This window comes from Phocoena phocoena, chromosome 2 (genome assembly GCF_963924675.1).
Source record: "Phocoena phocoena chromosome 2, mPhoPho1.1, whole genome shotgun sequence".
NCBI lineage: Eukaryota > Metazoa > Chordata > Mammalia > Artiodactyla > Phocoenidae > Phocoena > Phocoena phocoena.
Window position 1 is genome coordinate 104,280,040 of NC_089220.1, and position 21,349 is coordinate 104,301,388.

Genomic DNA, 21,349 nt, shown 5'->3' on the forward strand with positions numbered 1-21,349 from the left:
CAGGGCCTCCAGAGGCTACTGAATACTGGAAAGCTCCTTGCAAACAGTAAGGGCTGCAAACATGCAGAAGAGCGACCCCACTAGAATCATTATCAACATTATCACCACCAGCCCACCAACAAACACTGGTGCATTTCTTTGTCTCTTCCTGGTCCATTAAAAAAAAATTTTTTTTCCCTTTAGTCTCCCATGGCTAGACCCATCCTTTGAAGATCTCACACCCTTTCTCAAGACCCTCTTTCAACCTTCTCTCCCACAAAGCCTTTCTCCCTGGGCAATGTGGCTCTCCACACTATGCGTTCCACTTCTCCCAACCCTGAGGTTCTGTCAAGTGTGAGGCAGATTCCCTTTAGAGACAGGATAAATCAATGCTGGACTGTGTAGAAAGTTTAAAAAAAAAAATGGGCAACAACTCTACAATCATCAGTTAGACTTGTTGGGAACAAGACCACCATCCAAGCAGATAAAACTCAAATGCAACCCGAAGCAGCAAAGTGTATTAAAACCTCACTCTGAATTTAAAGACATTCTTGGTTTGTTCTGTGTGTGTGTGTCTCTAATAAATATAAGATATCCAGGTCCAAAGCCAGTTTTCCGAGATGCTTTTCTCCGTCACTGCACCAATCCATCCTCTTAACTTTCTTAGCCAGACCCACCTGGACCTTAGGCTTATTTTCTCCTGATTTCGCTTTAAAATCCAGGAACATGTCCTGTGTAAAAATTTCACCTGCCAGTCCCCTGTCATAACCGCTGATTCGTAATATCTCCAGCCCGGCGGTCCCGCCTGAGCTCCAGGCCCTGGCTAAAAGACCGGTTTTCCTAATCCCAAAGGTGCCGTACTGTCACATGCTCCCTGCCAGACCTACATTTCCAGATACCTCCCCGGCACCTCCAACTCAGCCCATCCAAAATGGAACCCCTGCCGTCTCCCCTCTTCACGTCACACCCCAAACTGTCCCAGTCAATAATTCCACCCAACTGTGGGGCTGACTCCTGTCGGAACGTCTACCATGCACCTCCAATTGCACCCGCCGGGAAATGCTCCCTCAGAGCCCACCTCCTCACCGCATTCCAGTCCCAGCCTGCAGTACGTCTCTCCAGAAGCACCACAGAGATCTCCTATCTTGGCTCCTTATCACCGTCAATCCTCCACCCCAACCTCAACATACTTACGCTTAAGTAGTTTACCAAAAAGAAATCAGGTATTTTTCACTTGCTCAAAATTTTGTCCTAGGAAAAGGTCCAAAATGCTTTGCCTGGCCCCTGTCTTCTTTCTCCAGCTTCATCTCCTAGTCCTGCCCACATAGTCTATGCTTAGGCCAAGCTCCACCTCATTCACCCTACCTGAATGTGCCATGAACTTGCACTTCATGAACCCTGGCCCAGAATGCCCTCTCACTTTTTGCCCTCTAAGCAAATCACTCCCCATTTTTCCAAAAATTAGGCAGAGATGCCCATTCAGTGAGCTTTCCCTGACTCCTCATGAAATGTTTCCTCCCTCTTCTGTGCACTATACATTTTGTAAATATCTCTATTATAGCACGCTCCATATTTTTTTGAAATTACTTGTTAATGTGTCTTTCCTGCCTATCGATTCTTCCCTTAATTTAACTCTGTACCTCCACTGACCAACAGGGGATGTGGCACATAGTAAGTGCTCAATTAATACGTGATGTATCAATGAAAGGAGGCAATATATTGCATCACCTTTAAACACCGAAGCTTTCGAAGAATATTAGATTTTCTTGCCTCATCCCAGTTTTCCCTCAGCTGGCTCATCTTTCACATATTGAGTCTAACCTGTACCGTCACTGGCATCCTGAGGGCATTCACTGAACGACAAAGTAAGAGGCAGAGATGTGGGACAGAAAACTCAAGACAATCTACAACGCTGTCCTCCAGGAACTGAGACCAATAAGAAGATAAACAGAGCTGAAGCAGCAAAACGCAGCAAAACGTGACTTCAATAAAGACTGTAACTAATGAGCGATAAAACCAGAGTGTGTTTGCTACTAAGAAATAACAATGGACAAGACCAATTAATACCAGGATGTTGTCAAACACCATGGTAATTTTCATTATAATGTTTTATTGGGCACAATGTGATATTGATATTTTTTCATCGAGGTTTGCAATAAAATTTCTCCACTAAATATATTCTTAATCCAGATGCCAGGCATGGATGCTGTGTACTCTTTCCTCAAATGCTCACGGAGTTTAAAAAATCAACATTGTTGACCTGAGATACAGAAAGCACACAGTTGTTTATGAAGAAAATTTGCTTTTGATATTCTGGTCATCAGAGCCAGCATTATATATATATGAAAGTTAGATATAGTCTAAAGTACATAAAATCTCAACTCTTTGGATGAGGTCTTTCTGGGGTTTCAGATTACCAGGTGGTGGTACTGACTGACAATGCTGCAGAAGCAAGATCCTGGAGTGAGGGCAGGTGAGAGATGGAGATGACCAACAAAATCCCTTCCAGATGGCATCTGCACGAAAACATGGAGAGGAGGTCTTGGAGGCGGCAATCCAGCCTGGAGATTAACCAGGTAAGTCTTCAGGACCTCCCTGGAAATGGCTGGAAACCCATGCACATTTACTGCCAAACTACCCCACTGATGCCAATTCTCCTGAAGGTTCAGGGATAAAGTCACTGGAACCAAAGCAAAGTGTAATTCATCCTGGGACTTTTTAATTCACATGCCCCACTGGGAGCAGCCACATCTGATGCCGCCTTCCTCAGATCCTGTTTCTGCTCTAGGGTTAGCTTATGACTTAAGGCGTAAAAATATGCCTCTCTCCTTCTGCTGTGGTAGAAGTTGTTTGGCCAATGTCCTTTCTTGGGAGACAAATGACAAAATAAAATGACCAGAGTTCCTGGGCCATTAATGCTTCTTTCCCAACTTGAAACATGTCAATTAATAGAGGCTCCCAGACATAATAAGGATGAAAAGGTTGAAACAAATACACGAAGCCTTGTTTTCAAACCCTACCCTTGATACTATTATTGACTTGGTCTGCCGTAACTGATACCTGTCCCCAGGCAGGCCAACCAATTTGTTAAAAAGGCAACACAGGCAAGCACTTTAATGCCAGTCATATATCTTCTTCTTGATCTGCCTGACTGGTACAATATTTGTGCCTGTGTGTGTTTATGTGTTTGTGCTTGTATATATGTGTGTACCCATATATACATTTATATTTAAATACATAAAAATTCACTTTTTCACTGAACAATGGTTTATTTTCATTCACTGGCTGTTCAATATTATATAGGATTGGGGCTTCTCAGCTAGAGTCTGTTTCTTAAAGACCAGCTACTCCAAGTCTGCATGTGTGTGTATCACTCACACCATCACAATACAAGTTAGACAAAATAGATGCTTAATGGTGTAATTCACTTTACAATGGCACTATTATTACAGCATTACTCTATTTTCATTACTACTGCATATTAGGATCGGCTTCCAACATGTTTGAGTGAAGAAATAAAACAACCTAATCACAGTGCCAGTTAATTCTGTAAAAGTCATACAGTATATCAAAACGAAAACATTTTCACAGCATCCCAGGAAGATGGGATTCCACGCCTGGCTCACTTCCTCTAGCTTCCTATGCTTCTATCCCTACAATACTTTGACCTAGCCTAGTCCAATTACAAGCCAAAAATCAAAGACCCTTAGCAAGCTTAAATGATTCTCTAAGGAAGGATATTATAATCCATCGGCACACCCTCACCTTGGGCTAACGTTATTTTCCCAGATTTACCCAATACCATTGTAGTACCAATAACTACTCTTTCTCGTACAGCTCAAATACTGTAACAGCAGAGTGATTTCAAGCAGGTTGTGAGTCTCTGAGAGTATTGCTTGCAAAGTGCATGTAAATTATTAGATTACATTACAAGTGAAAGACTCAGCGGTGGGTCACCATAGTGGAGCATTAATGTAGAGCAAGTTGAATGGAACCCTCGAAGACAAGCTTCTCCACAGTGATTTTTTTTGGCAGGGAGGAGAAAGTGACTAAGGGGGGAGGGAGGGCAAGCAAAGATGGGTTGCTGAGAAATGAGGCATGAGAGAGCACCCAGCGGGGTGGGAAGGAGGGCACTCCCTCAGCCTAGATGGCTGGAGGGGGCAGCCAGCGGTACTACAGGAATAGTGAGGGCGGGGGAAGGGAGCAGGCAGACATGAGGCCCTCTTCTGGCTCAGCTGAAGGTGTGGGGTGTAACCTCAGGGAAGCCCAACAAGGGGCTGATGGGGTTGAACTTAAGTGATTCGCCTGCACTTGGCAGGATCTAGCCTGTGGCAGCGGAGCTGAGGGACTGGGATAGGATCCAGTTCAGGAAAGAGAACTGGTAGTTAAACGGAAAGACTCAGATGCCCTAGGACTCTTGCTTATTTCACAGAGCAACCAATCAGAACCAAGGAGGAACGCTGGAAGCAAAGGGAGCTGCAGACCTGAAGAGGAGAGAGGGGAGATATGGCCAGAGGGCCCCCTGCTCCTGGGTGTGCTCCGCCATCACCACCAACACTGGAGCGACACTGCATGTGTGCTGGGCATCCCGCCAGCTGCTGCACAGGCATCCTCACAGGTGAGCTTCTCAAGTACCGCGGGAAGCCGGCATCATAAACATCCCCGGTGTTCAGGTGACATAAGAAACAGACTGAGTGGGGAATGAACTTGCCTAAGGTCACACAGCTAGCACACAGCACACCTGGGCCTCACTCCCAGCAGGCTTGTACCAGCCACATATGCTGTTTCCCAACACGTCTAGCCTTGGTCTGAGTTGCTCAAGACTGGAGCAGGCCTGAACCTGCTACGGAGGGGAGGATTGGTGGATCCACGAGAGACAGAAGTGGGACAAACAAGAGTGGCTGGGTCCAAACCCAAGGCCCAGTTGGAAGTAGAAGCAAGTAGAAGCTGCACTCGCAGAGTTAGGAGGTGCAGAGCTGAATCTTTTGAGGCAGCAAACAGCTCTGCAGGGCAACGTGGGAGAGACGATCTGCACAGTTAATGAGCACCAACTTTTTGCAAGGCGCTGTGCAGGGGTGAAAGAATAAACCATGGAGCTCGTCTTCTTGCCGGGACTAGACTCCTGCCCAGGAAATAACACTAGAAGATAGTGTAAGGGAACCTGGCGAAGGAAGAGGCCACATGCTGACTGAATGAGTAAGGCCCATGTGCCTGACCACTGTAAAAGACACGGGGCTTGAGAACTGCAGGAAGGATGGGGTGAGTCTTATCTGAAGCTGAAACGATTGTAGGATCTCAAGAAGCAAAGAGATTGGACATAAGATGGGAGATGGGATGGGGAAGAAGAGAAGGGGGAGGGGGAGGGCCCATACAAGGAATAGAGGTAAAAAGAGGCTAAGTTCAAGAAACATGTGGAGGAGAACCCTCAGGAGTGTCTGGTCAAAGGCGACCCAGACAACGGGCTACACTGAGATGCCACCACGAGAATGTAGGATCCAGGGAGGCAGGGATCTGACTTCTCTTGTCCGCTGCTTTATCCCCAGAGCCTAGCACAGTGCCCAGCACAGAGAAGGTGCTCAGTAAATATTTGTTGACTGAAACAATGCCACCCTCGTGCCTGTACACAGTGATGACAGCTCCAAGCAAAGGGGATCCCAGAATTTACATGCTAAGCCAAACTAGGCAGATGCATGTCTGTCTAAACGGAACACGATATTAATGAGCATGTGCTAAAAGTGGCACAAAGATACCGAATGATTACAAATAATAAGCATTTACCTTATTTTCCCTCCCCCAACTCTTCCTTGAAACTATAATGAGTAACACCTGGAGGGCGACATCAGTTACTGTGGAAACCTTCCGTGCCTCCCTCCCTCCCTCCCTCCCTCCTCTCCTCCCACCTCCAGGCCACAGCCCACAGAAAGGCTGCTTCTACCTCATGCCCAGGACAGTGGTTTTCAACTTCCAGGAGCAGCCCATAAATAGATCATGAAACCAATTTGGTGGCTCATGACTTGTATTTCGTCTTTAAATAAGAGAGCAAAAATAACAGTGCATTGCAGGTAATGGATATTCTATGTGAAAAGTTTACTGTGTGTGTGTACACTGGCTTACAATATATTATGTTTTTCTCATCATAAACCCATAATACAGACACTGCACTAGAGGGAAAAATTCCAATATTAGGACACTTGTTTTCATATCCAAGCTGAATGACCCTTGTTTTCCTGGCTAAATATGACTGTCAAAGGTACTGCTCTTTGGGCCAGTAAACTTGGCCCATCCTGAAACATCAAGAAATTCTGTGTAACATACTAAGTTCAGATCAGTTCCTTCAAAGTGGCCTCTCAGTTTCACAACACACAATCTCTTTTGAAAAAAAAATAAGATTTACTTTTTCCAGTTATAAAAATAACACATGCATAATGCAGGAAACTCAGAAAATACAGAAAGGCACAGAGAAAGAGAAACTCAAAGATAATCCCACCACCCAGAGTTGACCACTTTATCACTTCATCATTTAGGTACACGTGGGCCCATGTTAATATATACATACATATACACACACACACACGTGTGCACATACACACTATAGCTTTTATTAAAATGATCCCATTCCCTGCATACTACTATGAAAGCCATGACTTTTCACTAAGTGGTAGATCCTAAGCATCTTCCACTACAACATGATTTTTACTGGCTACATACTATTCCATTCACAGACTTGCTCAGGAGCATCCCTATAAAAGACATAGCCTTAAACCCTCTGCCTCGATGAAAGAGGACAGCTGCTGAGAGGTAACCCTCCCCCACTGCACAGCTAGAGCTGGCTGCCTCTAGCTCCAGCAAACATAAGGGCTCCAAGTACTGGATGCCCCACTCTACGTCCTGTATTTTACTTTCTACCAAGTCAGAGCGGGAGACACAGGCGCAATTTTCACTATTCTTTCGAATGGCTTTACTGGCAGAGCCACAAGCTCACCGGCTAATTTTTAATGAATAATAAAAATGTCCAGTGGGATTAAAATATAATAATACTGATAATGTTCTACTGTTGATGCACAGCCAAAACAAAGTTACTTTCATACATATCTACCACCTAAGGCTGGGTTGACGTGCGTACATAACGTAATGGCCTCGGGGCGGGGCGTGGGGGTGTCTCCTGGTGGACAAGAACTTGCTGGAACTTCTGAGCATCCTGACATAGCACTCAAGTGGAAAGAACATGGTTAGGGAGGGAGAAGACCTGTGTTCTGGTCACAGCCTTGCTACCTACTAGGAATGGGACCTCAGGCACATTCTGATCTCTGCGGGTACCAGTTTAAATGGGGGGTGGGGTGTAGGCTAGATGGTTCTTAAGGCCTCTTCTGGCTCTAACAGGCTTTAGTCTAATAAAGCATGACCTATGGCAGCCTCATGAGTGAGCCCTACATATCTAATGTACAACCCCAAGCTCAAGATTAGAAAGCGAGCTTTTGAATTTTCTAGAGCCCTTTCAGGGGTACATTCAGTTCTCCTACTGATTCTTTTGGGGAGCCTCGAGAAAGTTTAGCAGCTCACCACTCTTCATGCACTTTCTGCAGAAACATGCTCATCCAAAGTGGGTCACGGTGCCAGAAACGGTAAAATACAACTCCAGCAATTTCATCCTTCTCATCGTCAGTCAACTAATACTCTCACTAGACGAAGCATCGTCTTTGATTATCAAAGGATTTCATTTGCCTTTGCTTTCCCCCTGCTTCATTACCTGCACAATTGAGAGTTATGGGCAGTTCACCCTCCCAGGTGCTCTGTACTTCCAGATATAATATCCCTATCACACAAACGTTCCTGGGAGTACATGCCGTATTGTTACCGTGGCCTTTTTACCATCCACTGGCTTTATAAGTGTACAGTGAAAATGAAAAGCAATGCAGTTTATTGAAGAGAATTGCGACATGTACCCGTTTCTTCCGCCATTTGTCTGTTGAAAATCCATTAACTTCTAAGCAGTCACTCCTCCCCATGACTGGCGTTGATCATATGGGATGATATAGGCCTCTTTGCTTCTGCAAGGGCAGAATCATATCAGGTTGTCTTTTCTCCATCTTTGTCCGTTTCTTCAGGTTTCTTTAAAACTAACTGGATGAGTCAATAAACACGCCAGCCATTTCCCTTAACACCTGTTCTTGCTCTGTTTCTCCAAATATTCCCTTACCTGACTTTGTCAGTTGGCATTCTCAACAAGTTCATCATAACTTCTCAAAGTGCCAACTTTTCCTCTGTTCGTCGTCCTCATTAAAGATAATTTAAACTTAGAAAGGCACATTCCCAGCCATTTCAGAGTCACTGCTAATTTCATCCTCTTTTGTATGGGAATCTCCTTCCCTCTAGAGATTCCCTTCCTTCACTCACAGCCCCCGCTCCCCAGCCCCCCACAGGCAGCATCCTTAATCTCTGTATGCACGACCCCCTTCCCCTATTTCACCACTCTTATCTTTCCCCCCCAATACTTCACCCAGTGAAACACACTTTAGCATGTGGCTCTCCTTCCTTCACTCCAGTTCTGAGAGAAATGTCCGTGTCTGGAGATTGTAAAGTCACCTTCAGGAAACAGGCATACAGTCGGCTGTCAATTAATCAGGATAAGACAGAAAAAATTACGTGTGCAGCGCTGCTTCTCAGTCCATGCCTTTACGCTTTGGGGACCAAGAGGATTTCTCCCACACAGCCTAAAATTCATAGTGATGCCCTTTGTTTGGCTATAACGAATTCTCTACCTAGCAGCACAGCTGTTAATAGTCTGGATTATTTAAAACAGTGACTACCATACCTCATTATAAATTCAAGTGTTGGTCTCTCCTGTTTTCCCCCCATTCTGTTTCACCTCTCTTCTTTGCAACCTGCCTGTTTATCCTTGGTAGCATTCTTCACTTATAAAATAAGTCAAATGACTCTATACGCTGTAATTTTCAGTCCCACATTCAGAGTCTGACGTATAGATTTTAAGCCACTTGATTCTCCCCCATTAGGCACAGACCCGAACATCACCATTCTTGTCACGTATACAAGTCCATCAAGTTTCAGTGTCATTTATACACCATTTTATTGCTTTTTACTTCTTTCACACACGCCTACCACTTACGTACAGCAACTTCACAACATTCATATTTCATAAACTTCATCAGTATTCAGCCAAATCCTCCCCCGAAGTAAGCTAGGTATTTTTAACAGTGCACTGCCTCCTTCACAGGCGTGAGAATCCTGTACCAAGTGGTACCCTTCCTGGTACCCAGGAAGAGTTTCATCTATTATGGTCTGTTCACAGATGCAGGAACTTCCTAATTGTTTCAAAAAACTTTACGGTAGTTCATGATCAAAACTCTAATGCCCAACCACGCTGTTAGAGATCATTGGAGGCTGGATGACTATAAACCCTCTACACCTTGATTATTCCTATCCGTTTCCAGCCTCTGATTGAGCTCCAGGGAAAGCATCAAGGGTGTAGAAACTACCTGGGACAGCCTGGAGGCCTCCAGCACCTTCCAGGGTGTGGGAAAACCTGTCCTCTCCACTGTCGTGGGTCCTGCAGACAGGGCCACGAAGGGCACCTTCTGTGGACAAGATAATCACTGGAAAACCACAGGGCCGTGCCATTGTCAACGTGCCACAGCACGTAATGTGATAAGACAGTTTGTAATAATGATGTGTCAGTGGAGGCCATAAACATCTGTTAGGAAAAAAAAGATTGTTCTTCCACCAACACAAGGGAATTGTTACCTGTAATTCCTTTTCACATTAGCATGTAAAAGCCAGAGACGAAATGGAGCCTGCCTAACCCACGGGCTATGGTACCTTTATTCGTCATCATGCCCTACTCCATCCACTTTTCTAAGGATTTCTTTAGACAATCTCCTTTATGTCTTTACTCCGATGATAATAATAATAATAAGGCTGTCACAAAAGAACACCAAAACTCCCAAGCTGAATTTCCAACACTAGGATATCAAAGATATCATAAGATAACTCAGTTGAGTTATTTGTAGTGAGGTACATGGACCTAGAGTCTGTCATACAGAGTGAAGTAAGTCAGAAAGAGAAAAACACATAACCGTATGTTAACACATATATATGGAGTCTAAAAAAAATGGTTCTGAAGAACCTAGGGGCAGGACAGAAATAAAGATGCAGACGTAGAGCATAGACTTGAGGACATGGGGAGGGGGAAGGGTAAGCTGGGACGAAGGGAGAGAGTGACATGGACATATACACACTACCAAATGTAAAACAGAGAGCTAGTGGGAAGCAGCCGCATAGCACAGGGAGATCAGCGGGGTGCTTTGTGACCACCTAGAGGGGTGGGATAGGGAGAGTGGGAGGGAGACGCAAGAGGGAGGAGATATGGGGATATATGTATATGTATAGCTGACTCACTTTGTTATAAAGCAGAAACTAACACACCATTGTAAGGCAATAATGCTCGAATAAAGATGTTAAAAAAAAATAAAGATATAAGATAACCACAGACTACCATTAAATCCGGCGGGATGGTCTTGAGAAAGTCAGTCTCTGACTGTAGTACCTGGGATGCTTTCCACACTGGTCCAGTGAACAAGGGCCTAAGCTTGGAGAGAGAGAGTCTCCTCTGGAGAAATCTAACTGTTCTTTTTTTTTTTTTTTTTTTTTTTTATGCGTTACGCGGGCCTCTCACTGTTGTGGCCTCTCCCGTTGCGGAGGACAGGCTCCGGACGCGCAGGCTCAGCGGCCATGGCTCACGGGCCCAGCCGCTCCGCGGCATGTGGGATCTTCCCAGACCGGGGCACGAACCCGTGTCCCCTGCATCGGCAGGCGGACTCTCAACCACTGCGCCACCAGGGAAGCCCCCTAACTGTTCTTTATTGACATTCTTGAAAGTCTTCCTTCTAACCCTAGAACTTCCTAACTTTCAGGATTGATGAAACCCCTTCAACTCATCTAAAGGAGAGGCAAAAATAGCTGACATTTCTATCTACCACTACACAGGGGAGAAGTTACATAATGCTATGGTAATACAGCACGTAACTTATCTGTAAATACAATAGCCTTCCTAAATTCTTAAGGATGATTTTACATCCTCTACACCGCTAGAGAAAGAATTAAGGTCTAGACTCAGGTTGAAATTTTCCTCTAAAGTAAAAATATCAACTAATCAGAATCAACTAACTGATGTGAATTTCTATTCTGCAACTTGCAACTCAGAGAACAAAGGAGGCAAGTAACAAAACATACTAATATTGAAGATTTAACCAAAAAAAGAAAACAATTTCCAAGCAGGGATCAGGACAGATTAGCCCAATTTCTGATACTGTCTCCATTTACAGTTGTATACAATCATAATTCATCCTCAGGACAGTGACACTGTGGCACCCTAAGATCCTCGAACCTCCAAGAAAGATTCAGTTACATCCTCAATGTTCTTTCCAGGGCAGGAAAGGGGACCAGCACACTTTAAAAACACATTCAGTAAGGAAAAGACAAAAAATATTTCTGCTCAATCTCCTGTTAGCCAGAAAAACTAATTCATCAGTGACACCTTGGTACTCTTATAGAAAAATCATGATTCATTGTATATTAATCAATGGTCCAACACTGTCTACCTGTAGAGTTTTGGGGAGGTGTTAGTTCACAATATTCAACTGTATTTTTCTTAATGTACAGCTTAATAAGATGGATGAACATTTTAACAGCTCATTTCAAACTAACACTTTCCATTCCGAATGAGATACCAAAAAAAAAACCACCCTTGTAAAAAAGCATTTTGTTTTAAATGATGGAAGAGAGAACACCTCAGAGAGGCAGAGAGAGAAATAAAGAGGAGGCTGTTCTTAAATTCTCAGCAAGGAAGACAGTCTTCATTTTCAGAAAGGTATTGCACGTTCTAGGTTGGTGTTCACTCTGGCACCTCAAGGCCTTTCAAAGCAGACTCTTATTGCTCTGGAAGAACCTATTACTAGTCTGGGATGAATGGGTCAGGAATCTCCTTGAGGAGGGGAAGCATGATGTCTACCTCAGAGTCCCAGCACTCTGGCTCGTGAAAGACAAAGAGAGCAAGCAGCAGGATATGTCATTTGAGGAGAGTGGCATTCTCTGTAAAAAACTTTGTGCGTGGGGCAATCACATTACAACTCTTTCCCCAGACACCTGAAATGTAGTTAAGTGTTTTGCTTCCACAGACACAGAAATACATAGATAAGCATAGAAGCACCATTCATCAAGGAGACCAGGAAGATGGGCGGGGGCGGGGGGGGACACCCTCAGAAAAAGTGGCACGTGCTGTTAGGGACCACACCACACCAACGGAATTCGAAGTGACACCCAACTCAGTCTGTCCTTCCAACATCACATCACAACTTCCTAAAGGCAAGAATGGGAGAATCGGGAGAAAAACGTGAATCTTAACTCAGAACTGACAAGAGTATGGCCCATGGAGAAGAACCCCTGGGCTTGTCTCACTCACATTCCAAAGGTTAGCTTTGGACAGGGATCAGTTTGCTTTCAAAAGTGATTCAGCTGTCACCAAAGACCCCAGAACATTTGCATCCGAAGGCAACAGCTATTGCGATTAACATTCCTACACCTCCCTACATCCCACTTAGGAGTCTGATGTGGAACCAGCAGTTCGCACTTGTACCCCCCGCCCCAACCTCTGCTACCTGGAAAACCCAAGCTTAAGGTCTCCTGGTGAGGGGTCTGGTCCATGCAGGCTCCGTATTTCAGTTTCGGAAACAGAGTCGTTTTCTAAAGCCGAGGGCTCCTCTTAACACTGGTAGGTTTTGGAAAATTCCAGCAGGTGACTAACATAAAAAAAGAGTCTGTTGTAAATGTTTGTAGCCACTCAGGATTTGACTTCTGGATTCATATAATTCAATTCTTTTTAAGAAAGAAGGAGGAAGCAACAGAAAAGGTTCTCATAATCATCATCAAATGCATTTTCTAAAATTATTCTATTACATTTTTAAAGGGTACAATTATAAATGTTTTTATGAGCAATTTACTGGAAAATGAAAGCCCCTTAGTTTCAAAAATAATTATTCCATCCCTCTGGCAAAGAATTTTATCCCAGCCAGTAGCTCCTTCAAACTATGGGGCATCATTTGTTCCCTGGGGAGAGCCATGTCCACGTAAGAAAAGCTGATTCAAGAATCAATCTCTAGAAAGTGCTCGAAATTGCCAGGCAAGAAAGCAGACCAGAAAGTGAATCAGTCAAGACTGAGGAGGGGAATGGTGGCAAAGCACTTTGAAAGGCAAAGACTTCTGTGGGTCTAGAAGTCCTCAGGGCTCCATATAAACTACAGGCCTTCTTAACTGATTTTAAGTCAATCTAAGCGAGCTTCCAGGGGGTTCGATCTCAACCCGACTGAGCTTTTCAGTGTTAATCCCATCTTTTGGCTTCGATTTTTCCCTTAGGTCAGCCTGCCCTAAAAGCCTTCCACCTTCAGCACTGGCGTTCCAGACCGACTGCGTGGCACACAGCTCCGTGAGGTAAACTTTAGGGAGGTAGAATACGTAAGCTCTGGCGTGTGCATAATAACGAGATTCTGAAAGAGGGTTTTTTTTTGGGGGGGGGGGTTGAATTTTAAATTTTTATTTTATTTATTTATTTTCTATACAGCAGGTTCTTATTAGTTATCTATTTTATACATATTAGTGTATACATGTCAATCCCAATCTCCCAGTTCCTCCCACCACCCCCTCCTTTTCCCCCTTGGTGTCCATACGCTTGTTCTCTACATCTGTGTCTCTATTTCCACCTTGCAAACTGGCTCGTCTGTACCATTTTTTCTAGAGTCCACATATACGCATTAATATACGATATTTGTTTTTCTCTTTCTGACTTACTTGAAAGAGGGTTTTTAAAAACAGTTATGTCACAATGCTCATGGCTCCCTGACGCCCCTGAAAGCCTTGTTAAATTAAAGATTCGCTGTAGTTTTTCCGCTTCATTCTTACTACCCATGTTGCCTCTTGCCTTTCTTTCTCCCCTTTCACTGGGCTGAAAAGATGGAACTGAACGACACCAGCCATCACTAATAGCACCCAGAAAACGGAACAGTTCCACTAAAACTGCTAACATTCCCTGCCCAGTTTTCAGAAGAAGGGGAGACCGTCTTTCAGATTATAAAGTCACACATCTGATTTTGGAAGCTCAGGTACTCATGGTGCATGGCCCATTCACCGGTAGATTCCCAGGTGTTCAGAATCCAGCAACAGCTTCAAGTCTACCTAGGTAATGTCTCATGAGGTCACCTCAATGTCACGAGAATCCTGACCACAACCTCTGTGGACTGCAAACACTGGCTGCCTGGAAGCTAACCCAGCTACCTCTCTGGAAAGCATCTTCCGAATCAGAAAGCATCGCACTTCACCCAATGCCAAGGACTCCACTCAACCCTCCTTGAGGTTGAAAATGCTAATTTTAAGGTGATGATGTTTGCTTCTCCTTTTGAGTTGTGTGCCTTTATGTTTTAAGTATTAAAAAGCCATAATCACCTAGTGTGTAGGTTAATTTCTTTCCGATATTGTAATTTATGCAACATTAATACTGGATGCCAGCTCCAATTTTCTTGCCGCTTACACTCTGGGAGCCGACTCGCATATTCTGCCAACTCCATTACATCATCTGAAAACCCAAACATTTCCCATTTTCAAATCACTCTCATCTACCAAGCATACTTACACGTTCTCTCTTTTTCTCCCTAGCTCTCACTCTCAAAGACTGGTACCCCTGAGGAGCAGACAGTACATCTGAGGTTAAAGTCTGCAAATGCACATAATTTCTGGAAGCTATTACTACTGCTGTGTTAGCTAAAGGATGCCTCCATCTCTGACCTTCCTTTTTCCATTCAGACTGTTACATAACCTAGTGCCTGCGTGCAGGATGTGAGTTGAGTGTTTGGGCCTTACCTCCTCTCCCTCCCCCCATTAAATCTCTGGAGGGATGGACAAGAGGTTGGTTCAAAGAAGAGAGAGTGGGGGATGGCCCTCTAGGGGGCAAGGGGATGTGGGTCAGCAGGTCAGCTGTGCAAGATGCATCCTACCCCTACGCTGTCCCTCTCCCTTTGTTGCTGAGCCTAGAGGGCTGGTGGTACTGAAAGCCCCATCGTTATATAATTTGCAAGAACAGCCAGTTACGGATTTGCTAGTCGGTTCTGCAGCCTGCCACCCCGATCTCTTGCAAGAACACCTTCTGGCAAGAATGACACCTGAAGATGCTAATAACACACGGGAGGGGGATGCCTAAGACGGAGGGGGGTGGCAGCACAAACCAGAAATGACTGTGGCTTCCTACATACTATGTCCCCCACCCTTCCAAAAAAAAAAGCCTCAGAAACACATGAAGGGGATTTTCTCCAGTGTTTCTGATTAACCCTGTTACATAACCCGCTCGCATTCCAAATCCACCGTCTCAGGTCTAAATATACTCTGTGCAGCCAAAAGCTCGCCACACACAAACTCCCCGAGCTAGCTGCAGGTCCCGGCCCCCAGCCCCGATCCCCCTCCCTGTACTCCCGACCCTCGCTGCCCCCTCCCTCCCGCTCAAACCGCAGTTCAATGTGTTCACTCTTTTGAAATCGCCTTTAATTAAATGTTTTTCGCGTGTGTCATCCTGATGGCTTTTACTGTACTCGAATTCCGTGAATGGGAAAGCGCCTGGACAGGGGGTGTGGCTAAGGTGTGTGTGTAGGGGGGGAATACTGTAAAACAGCTAGCACATGATCAGCCATATTCCTATCTCCAACTCTAACATCGAGAAGAAGGGAGCGGCTCCCGGGGGCCCACACTCGCCTCTCCCGCCCTCCCCAATCGCCGCCAGAAGCCGAGTGGCAAGAGGAGGGGGCCCGCTGGGCCAGTGCCCAAGCCAGGGCTGGAGATCCTCTCTGCCCCCCAGCCCTGGGCGGCTCGCGCGAGCCTGCTTCCTCTAGAGTGACAGGGATGATTTATACATTATTAACAACAGTAATTAAAGCCGTAGCTTCCTCCTGTTGTTTGCAAACTCCAGGCGCATTCAAATAAATAATCCCCCATCCCCAAGAAAAACCCCACATCAGGTGCCGATACCTTTAAGAAAGAAGAAAGAGGGTGAGCTTTCCCCAACACTCCACTTTAACTAGAAAAAAAAGCAAGGAGGAGGCAATGGAGCCCCCCGCAAACAAACACATACACACGCACACACATTCTACAAAATGAAGTGTGTAAATATCGCCCGGGGAGGGGGGAACATAGATCGCACTATCCAACCAGCATTCAACTCGCACTGACCATTCCCAGGTTCTTGCAGAAACGCTTGGAGAGGGAAGGATTTCCCAGGTCAGAAATAAGTTTGGGTGCCTTGGCGATCTTTCTTTTTCTGCTTGTTTGCTTTTGCAGACGCTCACTCCGAAAGCGCGTGGAGCGCCCCACAGGACCGCCGCCCGGGACGAGTTGACGCGCACACGCCCCCCGCCAGGCTGGGCGTCCGGCTGCGAGCCCCGGGTCTGCAAACTTGCGCATCTCCCCTCGCCGCGCCCGCCAGACAACTTGGCGAGCACCTCGCGCGCCCGCACCCTGCTTCCTCCAGCCCCATCTCCAAATCCCAAACCCACCGCCGTGCTCCAGAGAAGGTGCCCACGTCGCCCCCCAAGTCCAGGAGCGCCCCCTCTCCACCCCCGGGACTGCCCTGGTCACTCAATCCTAACGCCCCCCTCAGCTCTGCGGGGAGCCGAAAACCCACCCCGTCTCGGGCTGCCGGGGCCGAGACTGTCAAGAGGAGAAAAGGTAAAGGGGGAAGAGGGTGGTCATAAACAGAATTTTTTTTCCCCTTCCTTTCCTTTTTAAAGGACACTGCCGCTTTAAAAGTTTCTTTCCCGGGCCCCCACTCTCCGGTTCTCCGTATTTTGGGGAGCGTATTTAATTTCGGCAACGCTGCTTTCCTCCTCTCTTTGCAGAAAAATCAAAGCCAGGGGGTGAACCCGCCGGCTGTCAACCCTCCTGCCGCGTCCCCCGCCCCCCTCTCCTCCCGCAACCCGAGAACGGGCTGCAAAAGTTTGCAACATTTCTGGGGGGCGGAGGGGGGAGGGGAAGGGGGTGCTCCGAGCTCTGGGCGCCGGCGCAGGCTCGCGCGCGGGCCCCCGACCCCGCGCCCCGGGCGCCCGCTCCCGGCCGCCCCCAGCTCCGCGCCGGGGCTCCCGCCGCCCCCTCCTCAGCCCCTCTCGCAGCCTCCTACCTCTGCTGGTGCTGGAATAGCTCTGTCTGCGCACCGGGGCGGGCGGCTCGGTCTTGCGGGCGGATTCCTGGTTCAGCGGGGTCTCCCTGGAGCCGGCGGCCGCGTCCGCGCCGCTGCTGCCCGGCTCGCTGGCGGCGGGGTCGGGGGCTGCCGGAGCTGACTCCATGTTTTTTCCCAATGTAGAGATCGCTGGAGATGGCGAGCTCCGAGACTCCCTCTATCTTCTGTTTTCGGAGCAACTCTATGGTACCAAAAAAAAAAAAAAAAAAAAAAAAAAAAAAACGGAGAAGGAGACCGGGGAAGGAGAGAGCAGGCGGCGGCGGGCGGGCGAGCGAGAGCGCAAGGGAGCGCGCGAAGTGTGTCCGGGTGGACGTGTGTGTGCGCCGGAGAGGGGATGGGAGGCGGGTCTGGCCACTGGCAGCGCTAGCGAGAGCTTCTCCAGCCGGTCCCCACACCCACATTCCCCACCCTCCAGACCCCAGACCGAGAGCCACGGACTGGCTGCCAATTTTGGGAGGTGGGGAAAAGAGTGGAGGAGGAGGGAAGAGCCTCACGTGCCCCCCTAGCCCAGGAACAGAAATTAAGATTGGCGACAATGATTCTGTACCTACTTCTGAGACTCTCTCGGGAGCAGAACTTGTCCCCATCCGCAGCCAGCCTGGGAAGAAACAAATGCGGTTATCCACGTTGGGGAATCGCAGGTAGCTCCCTGCCAGCCCAGAACAGGACTGAGGAGAAACTAAAAAGGAATTAGACCTGGGCTGACACCCCAAGGAAGGCAGAGGATGGGAGGACGGAGGACGTGGCACTTCTTACTTTGCTATGGGACGTCCAGTGGGTTTCCAGTATTGGTTTGATATATGTGTCTAAAACACAATTTGTGAGTCTAGAATTGCCATGGATAGCCAATTTTTGGTATGGTTGAAAGCGGTCGCTTTCAGCTCCTTTGCTGTTTCCTCCGAGAAGGATCCAGAAACCACTTGGCAGGGCAATTTCTACTAAAGAAAACTTTGGCTTGATTGGTCGAGGACTATCTAAACTGGATGAAATATGCCACACTGCATCTAGTTAATGCATGGCTGCTAATTGTCAATTCCCACTGGTACTATTGCTATAAAATGTACAGTCTCATCCATAAAAGATATACTGGAGAGGCGTTAATAACATCTGGATGATAAAATTCAGGTAATTAACAGCTTTTAATAAGTTACATCATTGTAGGCATCATTCCGCAGTCCCCCCTTCCACTGAAACACGCCCATCAGGTGCTTAATGAAACCCAAGGGTAGTGAAGAATTGCATCAGTGTTACTTTGATCTGGAACTCCACTATGAAGGAAAAATACAAATTGGATGAGTGGAACATATTCAGGTGGTAGTAGCCTGATTTCCCTGCCTCAATACTCAATCCACCATTTCCTCTTGCCTGCCGAGACACTGATGAAATCAGTACATTTTTAACACACACCCACCTTCCTTTCAGAAGCCTTGCAAATTTTGACAACAAAAAATATTGTTATATACCAGAAGGTGGCATAAATATGAGTATTTAGGGGGTGGGGAGGGAATTGGGGAACATTTTGCTTTTGCTAACTTCCTGGTTTGGAAAAATGCTTTTGAAAAATAAGAGGAAAAAACCTAGTTAGATAATAGCTTAAGAGGAACCTCCATATGCCAAACTTCACACATGGTTTGTGTTACTGTTACTGATCTTGGTCTGATTTCAAATACACAATGCTATTTGCCATGGTCTGTGTGTTAATCAGCAAAACCTGTGGTCCACTCTTCGGAGTGATGCAAATGAGATGTGAACAGTTCTGATACCTTAATCCAGTCTCTGCAAGGATCCCTGGCTTTTGCCTGTCTGTTGGCGCCTACAAACAATGCCATGATTGTCTCCTCCCTCCCAAATCAGATGTGTCGGTTTCCCCATATATCAAAGCACAGATTTCCAGAGCAGCCTTCGCGCCATTTACAATGGGTCAGCCTGTTAATAACGTTCTTGATGCAATTGACCTAGCTTGTCACACTTGACTTTTCTAAGTAAACAAATATATCAAAGTGCACGGTTTAATAAACAAGTTCCTCTGGGACAGCAAGTATGTCAAAATACATCCACTGCTCCATATTTATTTTAGAATATTTGGGAGAAAAGAAACTTGTCATATTAAATTTCACCAATGATTCTATTTGGGATGCAAGCAGCTTAAAAAATATCTCTGCCTCATTTTAGGTACCAGTAGCAACTTATTAATATTTTGGGTGAAATCTATTCCCCTGGGCCTTTATGGGTTCTTTTGCTGTTTTCCTTCGACTAAACTGGTATTTGTTTACCCAGGAAAGACCATCCTGAACATGGCCCCAGTGACCTTAGTTAAGATAGACTCCATATTCCCTGTCAGGGTACCAAAAAGCCATTTCTCTTGCCTTCCTAAAACAATTATTGCTTCTGCAATTTAAAACAATTGGGAACTCAAGTGCTTTCCCTAAGGGAAAAATAAAAGTGAGTTAGATACATTCCTTGACTGTCAATCATTATTACTAAAGTGTAAATTACCTCAATTGGGGAAGTGTTTGAAACCTGAGAAGCACAGTGATTAAGGTTATATTTCTTTCCTTCCCTTATGTCCCTTCCCTGATTACTAATTATAAGGCTTCCCAATTTTCCAAATATTTGGAAAGATGGGAGCCTTCCTTAGACTCTGTTCATTGTGAAAGGCAATAGTGTTTGCTTAAAAATGGTTATTTTACTTTGCAGTACTGAGTTCTGAGACAGACAATGGCTTAGAAAAACCTATGCTTTGTAGAAGACAGAAGCCTAAAAACCATTTTCTGTAGACTCCTCTTGCCCTCCACAAACTCACCAGAACTCCCCTACCTCCTCTTCAATCACAGGCTCCCCTCTTGATGGTGACTCCAGTTTTTTCTTATTCCAAGGTCATTATTGGGAAGCTCAGAGTTGGCTTTGACTCCCCTCTCTCACTCCTGCACCTCGCTCTCCACAGCCAGCCAGACTCGCCAGTTGCTTTCAATTCTACCTCTGTGACATCTGCTCCTCCTTTCTGCAGCTAACACTCCAATTCCAGACATTATTGCTCGTCTAAACCATAACCTTCCAAATAACTGGCCTTTGGTCTTATAACCATGCTAATCCATCCCAGAAAGCATTGCCAAGTTTATTATCCTGAACTATAGTTCTCATTTCCCACCATGTCACTCCCCTGCTTACAAGACTTTAATGGCTCCCTATCGCCTATCCAATTAACTACTAACTAGTCAACAAGGTATTCAAGGCTCTACACCTCACTTATCCCTGCACTCCTGCACCAGGGATGGCAAATTGATCTCATCTCATGAAGGAACTCCTGAGGCTGTCTGGAAAGGTGTGGGCTGTGATTGATGAATGCTGTCTCCCATGGGTGGAGGGTTGGGAGCGGGACACTGGCGCCAGGAGTTTGCTAAACGGCCTGACATCCTTACATAATTCCTGCAATCCATGTGTAATCCTCAGACCAGGCCATGTGCTGCTCTCTACTCTTCCTGCTTGTAGTGCAGGATACAGGCACAGTTGCCTCTGCCTCTTCTGAAATGCCTTTTCTTTTCTGCCTTCTCTGTTAATTGAATCCCTACCTTTCTTTAGAGGTCCATTCTAAAAGGCAACTCCTCTGTACAACCACCCCGGTTTACCCCAAACCAAATATTTGAACTGTCTTAGTACGGTGCACCCCTCTTAAGGCATCTGGTCTGCCTTGTGCTGTGGTTGGTTGAACATTTGCCTTACCCTTCCTGGTGGAAGATCCATTCCTAGAAAACAGGGGCTTTGCCCTTGCACACAGTAGGAGCTTATTAGAGTTAGTGGATTTGAGGAATGGAATTGATGATCTAATCATAAGGTAGCATGTCCACACAGTGATTCCATTACACAACAAGAATGAAAACCAAAGTGTTTCAACTTTCAATCACTTGAAATAAGATTTTCCTTCCTGGATAAAAGATTAGTTGACATGTACGGGCTGTTAAAATTTATATATGCAAAAAAATGTTGACAGTTATTTTCTTTGCATTTCTGGGAGAGGGAGAGAAGGAAAATTATGGAAATATATAGTAGAATTTCCTTGGGAGAGGGGAGCTTTCTACAACATACATAAGA

General features: G+C 45.9%; 1 protein-coding gene across 1 annotated transcript in view; it reads right to left on the minus strand.

Annotated features, from left to right (window-relative positions):
* Positions 1-17,467, minus strand: part of RORA (RAR related orphan receptor A) — a 721,989-nt gene extending 704,522 nt beyond the window's left edge. Inside the window, exon 1 of the mRNA XM_065872372.1 lies at positions 17,201-17,467. Coding sequence (XP_065728444.1) covers positions 17,201-17,366 — 166 coding nt within the window. The 5' untranslated portion in view covers positions 17,367-17,467. The remainder of the gene's footprint in view (positions 1-17,200) is intronic.
* Between the last annotated feature and the right edge of the window lie 3,882 nt (positions 17,468-21,349).